The sequence below is a fragment of the Mastigoproctus giganteus genome, chromosome 7, assembly GCF_048544385.1.
Source record: "Mastigoproctus giganteus isolate SK-2022 chromosome 7, ASM4854438v1, whole genome shotgun sequence".
Classification (NCBI taxonomy): Eukaryota; Metazoa; Arthropoda; class Arachnida; order Uropygi; family Thelyphonidae; genus Mastigoproctus; species Mastigoproctus giganteus.
Genome location: NC_143581.1, coordinates 205,400,215 through 205,417,100, shown reverse-complemented (window position 1 = coordinate 205,417,100; position 16,886 = coordinate 205,400,215). Strand labels below are relative to the sequence as shown.

The 16,886-nt window shown below is 37.9% G+C and overlaps 1 protein-coding gene across 3 annotated transcripts in view; it reads left to right on the top strand.

Moving 5' to 3' along the window:
- Window positions 1–16,886, top strand: part of LOC150083611 (uncharacterized) — a 344,088-nt gene that overhangs the window by 64,547 nt on the left and 262,655 nt on the right. For all 3 annotated transcript variants that reach the window (XR_016547211.1, XM_090378089.1, XM_090378088.1), the window contains exon 3: window positions 16,513–16,746. Coding sequence is in view for 2 of the 3 variants with exons in the window: in XM_090378089.1 (XP_090234215.1) it covers window positions 16,513–16,746 (234 nt within the window). In the remaining variant the exon portion in view is untranslated. The remainder of the gene's footprint in view (window positions 1–16,512; window positions 16,747–16,886) is intronic.

The window sequence follows — 16,886 nt, the reverse complement described above, 5'->3', positions numbered from 1 at the left end:
TGAAAAAACAGTGCTTCAAGCCCCGACGGAATATATTACATAATCTCCAACACTAGATAATAAATCAGTATCTTCACTTCTGGCCTACAATTGCATCTTCATTGAAGATTCATTCTCCAGTTCCTGGCATCACTCCTATGTTATTGGTAATTCCCGAACCAGTGAAGATCATTCTATTCTTCAAACTATAGCCTTTTCTCACCAGCTGTTTAAGTAAAATCCCAGAAAAGATGATTCACCATTGACTAACATGGTATCGATTCCAAAAATCTAATCGCTAATAATCAGTTTGGTTTCAGAAAAAATCGATCAGCACTGGATCTCATGGTTAAAGCTGAAACAGACATCAGGAATGCATTTATCTGAAATGAGCATCACATCTTGATATGCTTTGATGTAGAGAAAACCTTTGACACCACATGGCATTTTGATATCCTGAGAGATCTCCATTCCCCCGACCTGAGTGTCCACTTTCCATATTTCATAAGAACTTCCCTCAACTTAGGTCTTTTCAAGTTCAATACCGATGAGTCCTCTCCCAAACATATATACAAGGAGTCCCACAAGGCTCTGTTCTCAGTGCTGCCTTATTCACTATAAGAATAAATCACGACCAAAAATATTCGCAGCACTGTGAATTCATACCTCTATGCCAATGATCTGACTTTCTTGTAGTTCACAGAACACGAGTTTCATTGAGTGGTAGCTTCAAATTTCAATTAAAAATATTCAGCTATGGATGGCATAGAATGGGTTTAGACTCTCTTGTCAGAAATCTAGTCTTTTGCTTTTGTAACAAATGGAAGATTCATCCAGATCCAGAGCTAAACTTCACAAATCATGCATTATGGCCATGTTGTTCTTGTGCCGTAAAGCCCACACTCAAACAAACTTCACAAATCATCCATTCTCAGTTGTGAACTGCAATCGTGTCCTTGGTCTGATTTTCAATAGTAAATTGAACTTGTTGGAATACTTTAAATATCTATGGGCAACTTGCCACAAAAAAATAGACATACTCAGAGTTGTTTTTTCAACATCATGGGGTGCAGATTGTTACAGCTTACTTCATTTGTATTAGTAATGGCCATATGGTGCAATGAGGCTAAGGCTTATGCTGCACCAGCCAAAAAAAAAAGAAAAAAAAAGTAAAATAATAATAAAATAAAATAAATAAATAATAAAAGAAAAGGAAGTAGCCAACCTGTGCATTTCCCTCCTCCCATAGGCTAACCTTTCCCTTTATCCAGCTAACCTTTGAATTTCCCAAAACTGTCAGCCCCAACCACCCACGTAGGTAACTTATTCCAATAATTTATAATTCGCTGTCTAAAATAAAACTTCCTGCAATCAAATCTAAACATTCTCCCCCCCATAATTTAAATTTATGGTCCTTAGTTCTAGAATCATTTATAACCGTGAAAATTTCATCCTCATCCTTGCCTCTCAGAGCCTTAAACACCTCAGTAAAGTCTCCTCTAAGGTGTCAGTGCCCAGACTGTGCAATCCACTTATTAAAAGTCGCATGTGGATGCCATTTTGCCAGTCTCACCAGGCAAGTTACCCATCTCTGGACCCTTTCAAGAAGATTTTTTTTTAAAGGTGCGATCTCCACACTTGAACACAGTATTCCAAGTGTGGTCTGACAGTTGCTTTATATAGTAGGATCCTTATCTCTACTAGGAATCTTTCGATAAATCATCAAGATACCAAGGGCCTTCCTTGCAATCTGTCTGCAATGCTTGGAGAACTTGAACTCCACCAAGTGTAAGTTATGGAGTTGCTATTCTCCAGGTGTAAGACCTTCCATTTTCTGAATAGCTGCCACTTTTCTGAGCATCCCTGAAGTCTGTCTAGGTCACTCTGAAAAAGCTCTGTTTGATGGTGATCATTAACTACTCTACCAGCCTTTACATCATCTGCAAATTTAGACATCACACTCTCTATTTCTTCATTGATGTCATTTAAGAAAATCAGAAACAACAGTGGTCCCAGTACTGATCCTTGGGGAACCTCACCTTTTACATTAACCCAATGTGAAGAATAATCATTTATCACAAACTTCTGCCCTGAAGCCATCCTGCTATCCATTTAATGATTTTGCTCGTTATTCCAGCTTATAAAGTAACCCCTCATGTGGGACTGAGTAAACTTTGCTGAAATCTAAATAATGTCGAAATTATTCCCTGTGTATCCTTTAGAATTCCATTTATATCAAAATGATCCTAAATTCCACTGCTTGGTCATTTCCTCCATCATTTTCCCTACTACTGAAGTTAGACTGACTGGTTGGTAATTTCGCACAATACTTTTAGAACTGTCTGTATGTATTGACGATACATTGGCAATTTTCCAATTCAATGGAATCTCTCCCTAGTCCAGTGATGCTCTTAATTAGCCTTAATGGTTCAGTGCACTCACTTGCCGCCTCCCTTAAAATTATAGGGTATATGCCATCAACTGCAGGAGTCTTACTCCCCTGTAGGCTAAAAAGTTTTTTCATTAAATAATCATGTGAAATTTCATTATCATTAATTATATAATGATATTATAAGGGTATCTTTGGACTCAGGAGATATTCCTTTGAATTGGAGAAGTGCCCACCATATCACCAATACACAAAGTTGGTTCTAACAGTAAAGACCAGTTAGTCTGACTTCAATGTAGGGGAAATCTGAGAAGCCATAATTGAGAGTGCAATCTAGGAACATTTAGCATTAGTAGAGGCATACGATGCAAGAAAGCAAGCTTATATAGCATCAGCAAAAAAAAAAAAAAAAAAAACCCCTTCCCATTTCACCCATCTATTCACTTCAGAAGTTTGTCTAGTTCAGCCTTGAATTTATATAAGCTGTCAACTTCCACAATAACAGATGGAAGTTTGTTCCAGAAATCAACCACCCACTGGCTAAAGGCAAATTTCCGCACATCTGTTCTACAACTGCCTTTCCTCAATTTGAATTTATGCTCCCGCAGGTGTGGAATCTGAGCAAGAGGAAGAATCCCATCAGCATTGAGCTTGCTCAAACCATTCAAAGCATTAACCACTTCATAGGTGCCAGTCACAAGCAATTTGCAGAACTTAAGCCTATCTTGGTGACGGCGACCCTTTGTTCCACTCACTAATCCCATTACCCTTCTCTGTATTTGTTCTAGTTGCTCAACATCTTTCTTAAAATGAGGCCTCTAGACCTGTATGCAGTACTCAAGGTTTGTCCTTACCATTGCGTTATACAAGGGGATAATCACCTCCTTATTCCTGCTACCAGAATTCCTATATATCATTGACAAGACCCAATGAGCTACTCTTGCAGCCTGTCTGCAAGAGTAGTTCATTGGGTCTTATGCTGCACCAGCCAAAAATACAGTTACTCATGATCTGGATGCAAGGAACAATTTTAACATAATTTATTTGCATTTTAACAAAGCATTTGACCCAGTCCCTCATGAGGGGGTTACTGTATAAGCTGGAACATGTTGGGATTACTGGAAAGATTATAAGATGGACTGCTGAGCAGTTGCAGTGATTAATGGATATTCTTCAGATTGGTGTTATGTTGGGAGTGGTGTCCGCAAAGATCGATTTTTGGACCATTGTTGTTTCTGATTTTCATAAATGATATTGATGGTGGGATAGAAGGCATGATGTCATATTTGCAGAAGACATTAGCATTAGCAAAGGCACATGATGCAAGAAAGCAAGCTTATATAGCATCAGCCAAAAAAAAAAAAAAAAAAAACCTAATTTCACCCATCCACTTGCTCCAAATGTTTGTCAAGTTCTGCCTTGAATCTATTTAAGCTATTAACTTCTACAACGACAGATGGAAGTTTGTTCGAGCAACCAACCACCCGCTGGCTAAAGGAAAACTTACACACATCTATCCTACAATCGTATTTCCTCAATTTGAATTTATGCCCTCTCGGGCGATTATTCTGAGCATGAGGAAGAATCCCACCCGCATTGAGCATTGTCAAATCATTCAAGGCTTTATACACCTCAATCAGATCACCTCGCAGGTGCCTAGTCTCCAGACACTGTAATTTGCAAAATTTAAGCCTTTCTTTGTAAAAGTAACCCTTTGTTCCATTTACTAATCTTGTTGCTCTTCTCTGTACTCGTTCCAACAGCTCTACATTCTTCTTAAAATGGGGCCTCCAGACCTGTATACAGTACTCAAGGTGTGGCCTGACCATTGCCTTATACAAGGGGATAATCACCTCCTTATCCCTGCCAGAAAAATTCCTGTATATCATCGACAAGACACCATGAGCTACTCTTGCAGACTGCTTGCACTGCTCAGAAAACTTCATATCTGCCTGCACAATTACCCCCAGGTCCTTTTCATTCTCTACTACTGTCAGTGTGGTACCACAGAGTTGATATGTTACTATGGGATTACTGCTTCCCATATGTAGTACTTAGCATTTGCCAATGTTAAACTTCATTTGCCACCTCTCAGCCCATCTGCTCAACTTTTCTAGATTCTGTTGCAGCAGTGTACTGTCATTAGTTTTATTAACAACCCTGCCAACCTTCGTATCGTCTGCTAACTTGGACATTAAGCCTGATATACCATCATCAATATCATTTATAAATACAGAAAAAAAAATGGACCCAACCCTGAACCCCGAGGGACTCCACTAATAACATTAGTCCATGAAAAGCAGTGTCCATTGATTACCACTCTGTTTTCTCCCACTCAACCATCCCTTAATCCATACAGCAATTTGCCTCCAATGCCACACTGCTCCAATTTGTGCAGCAGTCTTCCATGTGCAACAGTATCAAAGGCTTTCTAAGATCCAAATATATGATATCAAAGTTATTCTTTGCATCCAGTTCCTTTGTGACTACATCATAGTATCCAATCAAATTAGTCAGACAAGACTTCCCCTTAACAAACCCATGATGTGCCGGAGCTATAACTGAAGTCTTGTCTTGATGATCCTGCAATGCTTCTTTAACCAGTGCCTCCATTAATTTCCCTGGAACAGAAGTTAAACTAACAGGTCTGTAATTACCTGTCTGTCTTTGATCCTCCTTTGTGGATTTGGGTTACATTTGCCCATCTCCAGTCCATGGATACCTCCCCTGAGTCCAGGGAAGCTCTCATAATTATGGCTAAGGGTTTGCTTACTTCCTTTGCCGCCTCCTTTAATATAATTGGATAGATTCCATCCACCCCAGGTGACTTTCTTGTGTTTATCTTCAACAATTTCTCCTCCACTTTACTCTCAGTTATTACAAGATTATCTGGCTTACTGCCAGAGTTGAATACCCCTCTGGCGTTCCCCTCCCTGAATAACTTGTCATGTGTGATTGTCGATGCAAAATATTCATTTAGTTTGTTAGCTATCTGTGCAGGATTAGGGTGACCATATTTTTTTTTTTAGAGAAACTAGGACATTCCCATTTTTAGAAAGAGGGCAAAACTAGGACATTTTAAACTTTTTCATTAACAAAAAATTATGAATGTTATATGATTTATTGATAAAATAGAAATTTCTTCTGATAAAATAAAACAGACATTGTTTTAAAAATACACTTAATACATTTAAAAAATTAAGATTTTCTTGCTTTGGAACTTAGCATTCCTTACTTAACCTAACCGTAATACAACTCATCGGCAATGTGTTGGAAAGAGATAAAGTGCAAGGGCTATCTATCTTGCTTTTCTAACTTTAATTTTTGGCTGTTTAGTTATTTGATCTTAAAATTCTTGGCATTTCTTTTTCATATTATGTGTAGTAAACAATAAGCCTTTATTTACTTCACACTGTAACAGGTTTCTTCCCTTTTGGTCGTTGAATGTTCATCAATGAAGACCGAATATATTGGAATAAATACTATAATTTTTAATAATTAAGAACTTAATTCTGAAGTTTGACAAAAAACACATTCCTTATGCAGTAGTTCATCAATTTCTTATTTTTTTCCATGAATTTTATACCATGAAATTAACTGAACAGTCTTGAAGAATGGATAGGGTGACTATATATTTTTTATGAAAACTAGGATAGCAGAGGAAGAAATTAATTTTAGGAAGAATACAAAAATAGACTAAATTTTTTTATTGCAAAAGATAAAAAACAGAAAATAGTGGCAAAATAAAATACATCTTGTTGACATAAAAATTAAATAGGTATTCTTTTAAAAAAACATTTAATAATTCATTGAAATTAATATTTACTTGAAGATAAAATTTCATCTAAAACTTTTGGTTCATTAATTATGTGGTTGTAAAATTCTTCACATGTCATTTGCATATTATATATAGTAAATAATATTCCTTTAACAGCTTCAATTTTTAATTGGTTTCTTTCCTTTGTCCACTGACTATTTATCAATGAAAATACACGTTCAACATTTGCATTATGGCCAAATACACAAAAGATGAATTGTACAATTTTTAGTAACTCTGAAGTTAATTCAGAAGTTTTACATTGTTTAAAAAACATCACCCATTTCTCATTTGCAGTTAATGTATTCCATTTCTCATTTTTTTGTTGTTTCCAAGAATAACTTTAAATTATGCCATTGATCAAACAGTTTTACATCATCGACTGTGACTCCCTTCTCACAAAGATATTCTAAGCAGGAATGAACATTGTCCCAAGAAGGAATTTCTGCCAAATCGATCCATTCTAAGATTTGAAACTCATCTAATGGCTTTAACCATGATTCAATATATTTTAAAGTATGGCCATACAAATTCTCGATTTGAACTCTAAACTGTGTGACTTCATTTTCCTTACCCTTTTTTGTTGCAATTTTTAGTATTGAGCACACTTTTAACGGAAAAAATGTATTGGTTTTCCTCTCCTTGAGCAAATGAAAAACAGTCTTAAGGATTTTCAGCACTTCAGTTATTGAAGTACAGTCTTTCAATACGTTTTATATTTTCTTGAAAGACTGGCATGAGTGAATGAGCGAATGAAAGGTATGCCTCATTCATATCATCTTCAAAAAATGTTTGCAATATTGCTGGTGAATCTTCCAGCGACAGAAAATAGGATTTAAACCCTTCATAAAGTTCTAAAATGCAATTTATGGCTGGAAAGAGAGATAACCATTGCATTTTGGTATATCCTAAAGGTTGCTTATACTCTGTCTCTACAAATTTGCAAAAGTCCTTTAGTGATTCAACTCTCACAGTATAAATAGAGAAATGATTGTAGATTACCCTAACCAGCATTTCTATATTGACTGGTAGCCCATCAAAACTATAATGCACAGTATTATTTAAAACGTGTGCTGGACAACCAATTCCAATTAATTTATAATTAAGTTTTTCTTTTAGTTTAAAATACACATTATTTCTTCCAGCTCTTTTGACACCACTGAAGTTAGTATTACAGTTATCACCAGAAAAAGAGATACATTTAGTTATAATGTTCTTTTTTGGTTAAAACATCACATATCATATTTGCAATTGTGTGTGATTGCTCATTGGGTTGATTAATTATATCTAATAATTTACATTTAGTTCCGCCGTTTTGATAGTCAAAGTACTGAATTAAAATTGGGAATATTTTCAGTGAACCATGATTGCTAGCATCTGTTGAAATGTTTATATATCGTATGTTCTTTAAGTAATTCATTACAAGATCAATTGTATGTGGTCCAAAAATATTATTTATGATTGCCTCAGACTTAGTCCTGCCACACAAGATTTTTTGACAAATATGTGAATCAGGAAACATTCTTTTCATTAGAGGAATCCAACAATCCAGCGAGCGGTATGATTGGGGATGCATTACTGTATGATATGCTGCCACGCCTTCAGAAGCTCTGATGAGTTTAACATCCTTGTTAGGTACAATAAATTTTTCCAAAACATATGATGAAGCCGATGCACATCTGGTGTTACGCTTATGTTTTTCAGTGTTCAGATGTTCTTTCAAATCAAGTTTTCCTTTATTTGCAACAGAAATAACACTATTGCAAATGATACAGATTACATCATGTTTAGTTTACCTTTCTTGAATGAAGGATGTTCTTGAAACATTTCATTAGTTACTATGCACTTCCTTTTTCCCATGTTTTTGCAGCAATACTGCATACCATACGTTGCTTTCTTTTGTAAAACAGTAGCAACTACTTGCCAGGGACAAAAACATAAAACGATACTTTGATATTATCTATGTTTTTGCTGCGATAGTGTGTACTGTGGCACTTTTCTGTTAAAGCCACCTTAACTTCTGCGCTATCTATTGGCAGCCGCATAAGCTATTGCGCTCTCCATTGACGTAGATATGACAGCACGTGTGGTCTGTGATATTTAATGAAAACCCGACGATACCGCAGCAGTCACGGTGGATATAACAGAAAAGTACCCGTACTGTATGTACCATAATTTGTTTGGGTATCACTCACATTCTTATAAGTGATGCTTAAATGAATACACAGAGTGTAAAAATTTAAAGTGAATATAAATCTCGAGTTGTAAATAGAAAAACTAGGACAAACAGGGATAAATTTTAAAAATCCGCGAGGACGTCCCTGGATACCTTAAAAAAGAGGACATGTCCTCGGAAACCCAGATGTATGGTCACCCTACGCAGGATCATCAACAGTTGAACCATCGATATCAAGTGGACCAATCTGATTCATCCCCTTCCTTATAGAGTTTACATAAGTAAACTCTTTGCTTCTTTTTTTTGCATACTTTGCCAAAGATTTCTCGTAATCTGCCTTTGCTTGCCTAACCTCCTTTGTAACTTGGTTACAGACCAGCTTATATCTATTATAGGCTTCTGTGTCACATGTTAATTAATATGTATCCCATGCATTTTTATTCTCTGTCACATGTCTAATTACTTCATCTGACATCCATTTAGGCCTAAATCTTGAACAATATTTCTTTGTTGGTATGAAAAGCCTAGTAGCTTCCAAGATTAATTCTTTGAATGCTTCCCATTTTCAATTTGCTGAATTGCCACTGATAATCAGATCAAGAGTATTACTCCCTCTAGTTGCCTACCGAACATGCTGCTGTAGAAAACAATCGTCCAGTAAATCCACAAAAGCCTTGGTAGTGTGTGAGTGACCAACTCACAAATTCCAGTTAATATCCGGAAAATTAAAATCCCTCATTATAAGACACTCTAATTTACTGGCCCACTCTATTTCTCTACACAACTGCTCATTATACTCATCAGATTCATTAGGCCTATAACACACACCCACTCTCATTTTTCCTTTCCCAGTGCTTATGTCACACCAAACAGACTCAACATTGCATTGTCCTCCCACATTAATTGGATACACTTACTTAGATTTTATGTGTTTCTTAACTAACAGCATAACCCCTTCTCCCCAGTCCTGTCTATCATTTCTGTACACATTGTACTCCCCAAATTCCAGTTTTGCACTGCTTATGTCTGTGTGACACCATGTTTCTGATATCCAACAATATCTGTCTTTGATGTCTTGGCTAGCACTTCAAGCTCATCGAATTTATTAACTATACTCCTAGTATTGGTGTACATGCAAGTATAAATGCAACTGTTTCTACTCTGAGTCACCCTAACACAGCCAATGTATTTACTTGTTCCACTACGACTCCCAGCAGTCCTGGAAATTCCCATTGCCTTGCTATCCAGACTGCTGTTCAATTGCATTTCAATAGAAATAGTTCAAGAATCACTTTTACCTCAAAAACTGTTAATCTATTAGTCTGTGTATCCTCTCCAAGCTAGCAGTTTTCCGACCCACCTAACACTGCCTCGATAGCATCAGCAAATATTCTTGCATCCTTTCTATTTAAGTGTATCCCATCCCCGTAGAAGCAGTCTCTCCTGTTAACAAGCACAGACCAGGCTGAGAAAAATTCTACCCCTTGAGCCTTGTACAATCTCTCCAGGGCCAAAGTGATCGACAAGGCTGTCTTCATATACTCCCTCCTATCGTGTCTGGCCAGAATTGCAGACACTTTCAAATTGAACCCTGACTGACGGCTTTTTTTAGCATTGACTTGTACTTGTTAAGTAATTCCACCGGTCTCCTACTCTTAATATCATTAGTGCCAATGTGTACAACAATATCATCCCCTGTGCCCTTAAAAGATGATATCTGCTCTACAACGTCATAAACCTTTGTCCCTGGCAGACATACCCTGGTGCTGTTCCATCTATCCTGTTTGCACTAAAGGGAGGGATTTGTCACCCTTTTTAGGAACTGGCTGGATATGAGCAAATTTCCAAGCAGAAGGAAAAACACCTTTGGAATAAGAAAGTGAAAAAAGGCGGCAAAGAATAGGAGTAAGTTCAGGAGCACAGGTTTTGAGAACAAGTTGAGAAATACCATCAGGACCTGTAGCTTTCTTAGCATCAAGATTCATCAAAATCCTTCTGATATCCTTTTGACGGAAGACCACAGGAGGCATTGAATGGAGCGTGTTGGGAATGGTGGGAGGTGTTTTACCAAGATCATTAATACATAAGTTGGAAGAAAAATGTAATGCTAGCAGGTCAGCTTTAACCTTGGCTGAAGTGACAACAGAACCATCTGATTTGGACAGAGGTGGGAGCAGAGATGGGCAAAAGTTGCGGCCAATAGCTTTGGCAAGAGACCAGAATGCTCGGCTACCATTAGGGCAAGAAGCAAGTTTTCTACTCTTAGCCTGTTCAAACTCTAGTTTGGACTGATTAATAACTGCTTTACTATTGTTGCAAGCTTTGGTGTAGGCAGAAAATGAAACTGAAGAATTAGAAACAAGCCAATTACAATATGCAACATTCTTCTCTTGAAGAGCCTTAACACATTTATTGGAAAACCAAGGTTTAGATAAAGGACGAGATTTTAAAGTGGAGTGTGGGATAAAGGATTCCATTCCTGTAAGAATAATTTCACTGACACGATCTGAGCAAACGTTGACATCAGAAGTTTTGAAACAGTAATCCGACCAAGGAAAAGAAGAAAAGAAGTCTCGCAGGTCATCCCGCATATAAGACCAGAACCATGAAGATTATATTGTGATGATAAGGCTATTTATTTCTTCCTCATAAGCAAATTGTAAATGACAAAATGAAGTTGAAGAAAGAAAAGAAGTCTTGCAGGTCATCCCATTTTGCATTCTTGTAATGCCAAACAACACGAGGTTGTGAATAGCCATGAGATAAAAGTTCCATTGGAGAAGAGACAATCAAGTTGTGATCTGAAGTGCCTAAAGGACCTTTCACTTCGACCTTGTACTTAGAAGGGTTGTTTGTGAGAAAAAGATCAAGCGTATTGGCTGTATGATTAGGATTGTGATTGTCCAGTATTCTTGTAGGTAAATGAACAATCTGTGCTAGGTCATTAGTAATTGCAAAAGCCTCAGCATCTCGACCTGCTGGGTCGGTGTGACTAGAAAACGGAAGCCAGCTGGGGTTGTGAACATTAAAATCACCAAGGAAAATTACCTCACTGTTAGGAAAGTTGGACTGGAGAAAGTCAAGTTGCAAAGAGAGGAAGTCAAAGAGTTCCAAGTGATTAGTGGAGTTGGGAGAACGGTAGAGACAACAGATGAATTTGACACAATGAGGTAGAGAGATTTTAAGCCAGAGAAGATCAAAGAGAGGAGATTCCAAATTGCCAAGCCTCTGACAGGGAATATCAGAACGGACATATGCACAAGTACCACCTTTGAGGCGAAAGAATCACACAGCAAATAATTTGGACATCTGAGATGAGCAGTAGTTGAATCAACCGATAACTGAGATTCAATCAGAAAAAGTACATTGGGGTTTGGCAGACTGCAAGTGGAAATGGACATCGTTGAGATTAGAATTGAGACCACGTATATTTGTGAAGTGAATTAGGAAGTCCTTGGGAGGTTTAGATCTTTTCGCAGATAAGCTTGCTCTATTAGTTTGACAATTCATGGTGTATTCAATAGTAAGAAAAAGTAGGTGGGACATGCTGTATGAAGTAATGAAACTTTTGGATATGGCGTACATGTGGTAATAATATACCCAGATCCTTGACATAATGTGGCCTCGACAATGCTCCCCGCATACACACTACTCGGACTCCCTCCAGTCACTATCTGGCAGAGTAGAGGTAGCAAGATTATACACTAGCTAATCCGGAAGCCTCCTAGAGAGTTACCAATAGGTTTGGTCCGGTGTACTAACTAGCGGCCGGCCTGCGAACACCGTTTTTGAGCTGTACCCTCGAAATGTAAGGAATATTGGATCTAGCCACGACATTCATCATAACCTTAAAAATCATCAATCATACTGCATGATGGAAGAGATAGGGAAGGGTTTGCCGGACCTTAGCTCTAGAGACTAAACATGGGTTCCACCACCTCCAGCCTCCAATAAGCAAAGTGGTGGTATTTCACCGGTTGATGAGGGTCATCTACCACCTAGTACTGCCTGGTAACATAGATGGGCGGCATTCCTCCATGTGGTGTGGGTGCCACACCTCGACCTCTGCTTACGTTGGTTCACACCTGGGTGGTTAGGCGCCTCCGTAGCCAGGTGGGAAGGAGCAGCAGTGCGTAGCACGCTTCTTGATTAGACCAGGGTTCAAGCCCGTCACTACCAAATACGGAGGATGCGGAAAGGTCAGGGAATGACCACCGCATATCCCGGAGCAATATGGCCTTAGTTGCTAATGCTCCTAAAAACCAAATAACGACAACAACAACAACCTGGGTGGTCACCCACCATGTACTTGTGCATGGAGGTTATACCCAGGATTTCTAACAGTCCCACCATCATGAAGGTTCAAGCAGAGGATTTGGCTGTCATAGACCGTCCGGACTTCGCCGAAATTGGATCCACTTGACTTGAGTATCACCCGAATATCAGTTCCGTCAGCATTTTAGACTCCCAGGTAGCAAGTACAACTTGTCTGGCATATCTGAGAGAATGTCTGTGACAACCTCAAGGACCACTCTTCTACTCTTTCTAAAGTAATGGAGAAATCAATTAACCGCCAACTCTTAAACTACCTAGAAACCTTCCATCTGATCAACTTTCCCAGTATGGATAGCGTCAGTGTCGATCCACTGGTGATATTCTGGCTTATGTTACCCGTTTATGGACTAATTCAATGGAAAGGTTCAGTGAAACAGAAGTTGTTGCTTTTGGTCTCAAAGGCCTTCGATCGTGTTTGGCATAAAGGTCTTCTAAACAAGCGTCCATCTTATGGTTTGCCAACTGGTTTTAGTAATTGGTTATCCAGTTTTCTCTCTGATCACTCACTGTGGGTGATGGTAGATGGCTCTGTCTTCTAACTTCTCCACTAATGCCAGTGTCTCCCAAGGTTCAGTTATTTCCCCCGCTCTTTTCCTCTTGTATATTAATGACCTTCTTCCATTGAGTGGAAATCATATCCATAGTTTTGCTGATGACAGCACGTTGCATTCCACTTTCCATTTTGAGAGACCTTGCCCTGCTCAATCAGCTTCAACTTCTTGAAAATCTGCTACCAATTCCTTAAATGCCGATCTTCAGGTAATTCTCCAGTGGGGCAAAGACAACTTAGTTGATTTCAACCCTTCTAAAACTCAGTCTTGTCTTATATCTCACAAAAAGGATTCTTCTGCTCCTATGCTTATCTTTAGTGACACTCCGATTTCTAGGTAAAATGATATATCTTTTTTGGGTATTACCCTGACTTCTAATCTCTCTCTTGGCACAAGCAGATTACAAATATTGCTTCCTCTGCATCTGAAAAACTTGGTTTTCTGTTCCGCTCTCGGCGTTACTTTTCTTCGAAATAGCTGCTCACTCTGTATAAATCACAAATCCGCCCTGCCATGTAATATTGTTCCCACATCTGGGGTGGGGCCCCCAAAACCTCTCTCAGGCTTCTGGATTCCATTCAGAAAGGGCAGTTAGGTTAATTAATGATTCATCTCTAACAGAGTCTCTGCACTCGCTGTCTCATAGACGTACTGTTTCTGCTGCATGCCTCTTCTACAGATACTTCCATGGGCACTGTTCTTCTGAATTGGCTTCTATAATTCCCACTCTCTCTTTCAAAATAGTCAGAACACATGTTGCCACCAGCCAACATCCATTTACTGTCCAACTTCAAACTCACAGAACCAACTTTTCATCTTCCTCGTTTATTCATTCAACTGCTGTTTTCTGGAATAACCTTCCTTCATACGTATTTCCTGAAAATTACAGTCTACAGAAGTTCAAGTCCAGTGTCAACATATATCTTTTTTCATCTTCTCAACCTCCAACCCAAGCACAGTACTAAGTACTATAGGTTCTAATACCTCTCGTGTTTGGGGTTTACATTAAAAAAAAAAAAAAAAAGGTAGTATCCAGGAAAGCCCATAATGTCCTATCAATCAATTTATCTAACATTATTCTGTAAAGATAGGGAGGTCATAATTCCTCTGTATAAGGCAAATGTAAGACCCTATTTTGAATATTGTGTGAAAGTAGGGAGACCTCATCTGAAATAAGACACTGAGCTACTTGAAAGAGTCCAAAGACAGGCAACTTGTGTAGCGAGATTGTTAAAAGGGCGACCTGTACGAGGAATGACTGAGTATGCTGATCTACTTTTTTTCCCTTTTTTTTTTTTTGTCTAGTGCAGCAGAACCTGTGTTCCTTGTGCTGTATGGCATATACTATTATTACTATTATGTCCTTGACATCTCTTTGAGGACAGTTTTCACTTTAGGTAAGAGGAAGAAGTCTTGTGGTACTAGATTGGGAGAGTAGGGTAGGTGGTTTGATCTGTACAATACTATGTTTTGTTAGCAATATCTTCGTAATAAGTGTGGAACACTTACCATGGAAGTGTTCTTCAGTAGTCTTTGAAACACCTATACGTAAAATACAGCATTGGCTCTCTCTCTCTCTCTTTTGGTATAGATTTTTTGTGAATTTCACCGTTTGTCGAAAAACATGATCTGCATTATCTTGGACTTAGGTAAACAAAACTTTTTGGCCCTTGATGATTATTTTGGAACTCCACTGCATGCTCTGATGCTTCGTCTCTGGGTTATATTGAAATACCCATCGCTCATCTCCAGTAACAATACAGTCGAGGGAATTAGGAGTGACTTCACAAGTCTTAACAATAAAGAGTGTCTTTGCATGGACACACTCTTTGTTGCTTCTGCTCATCCATGAGGCTGTGCTGCACAAATTTTGCACAGACCTTCCTTTTCCTAAATCATAATGTAATTTGCTGCATCTTCTCCTTATTCATATCCAGCCCATCAGCCATCATTCTGAGGGTCAAATGACAATCTTGTGTGACAATTTCCCCAACTTTTGAAACTGTCCTCTCTTTGAGAGGTTGACAGACACTCACTTCTTGGGTTGTTGCGATCATCCTCATGTCTGTCTTCGAACTGCTTATACCATTCAAACACACTGGTATGACTTAATGTTTCATGAAATGTTTTTAACATATACATTTCTGTTGCAAATTTTCCCATTTTTAAGCAAAATTTGATATTTGTTTGTTGATTCATTGCAAAATTGTGTCATGGAACGTTAATACTACTAACAAAATTGGTTGTTACTTACAGCCTCTCAATCTGTAATCTACTGGACATTCTGTGTTGGAGGAAGTTTGAGCTACAACATACCACTTCCATTTATTTTTAAACTCCTTGAACATGACCATAACAGCATCAGTCCCTGAACTTTACTGCCACACTGTGTATATATTGCATGATATTTTTGCAAGAGAAACAGTTTCTAATTATTATTAATTTTTTTTTTTTTTTACTATAACATGCAGCTTTCATGTTTTACAAAAACTCTTGAGTTGTTGAAGACAAGCCTAGATACATGAGTGAGCAGTTATTTTTCATTGACACTGTCTTTTTAACTGCATAAGACATTTTCAATGACTTGGTTATTAACGAGTTTGTCAGAAGTGTACTATTCATTTTAGTCACTTCTAACAAAAATTGTAAGTTCAGCCCATTTCTGTGCATCTAGCAGAAAGTCTCGTAGATTGCCTGTTCTCCACGGCAGTATAGTGGTTTTTCTCATTTGTCCTTCTATGGAAGGGTCTGAGTTTGATTTCTGTTGAAGACTGGAGGAATTCTGGGTTTTTCAGCCCATGGACACAGTTGTCCATGCATAATATGCACCATACAAAATGTGGCTTTAGATGCTAATGCACCATAAGTAACATGAATTTTCTAGCAAAACTGGAACTCATACCTGGCCTCTGTCGAACATTATTAAAATGAGTGTTGTGTACTCAATTCAATAAAGAAATTCTTGCTTTTAATTTTAAACATGAGAATTGTATAGTAAGAGCAATTGCAGTAAAGAAAGGCTCTTATATGCTTAGTCAGATTATATAATGAAGTATTCATAATTTATTTAATGAGTTTGCAAAAATTCTCAATGCACATGTGAGTATTGTCTTTTCTGTTTTTGTTGGAACAGAATGGGCTTGTTTTAAGTTTCTTTAACTGGGGGAGTACTGTAGTAATTTTTTTAAGTTTTTTTTTTTTTTTTTTTTGTTTAATTTTCTCTATCGGCTTAATTTTATCACAAAATATTTTATTTTATGTGTAGTTGATTGGGCAGCACTTGCAAAGCAGTGGATTCAGCTTCAACAAGTACATCAGCAAGATTCTACACATGCAACGCCTCTTCCACCACCTCCCATACCTCCTTCACTTTCTGAACATTCAATAGAAACCAATGCCGGATTGGTATCTGAATTAGATTCAGTTGTAACATCTCCAGGAATGCTAAATTCTGGAAGTGAAGATGTCCAGGACATTTCTATGGCACAAGCAGAAGAAGGTAGATATATTGATACATTATCTTTTTGTGATTTCTTTTTAAATCTTTGCTAATATTTTTTGTGTTTACTTTAACCTTTTCTGTTGGCATTGTTTTTTGTAGACGGACCCTGAAGAGTACCTATGGTATATAGGTACTCT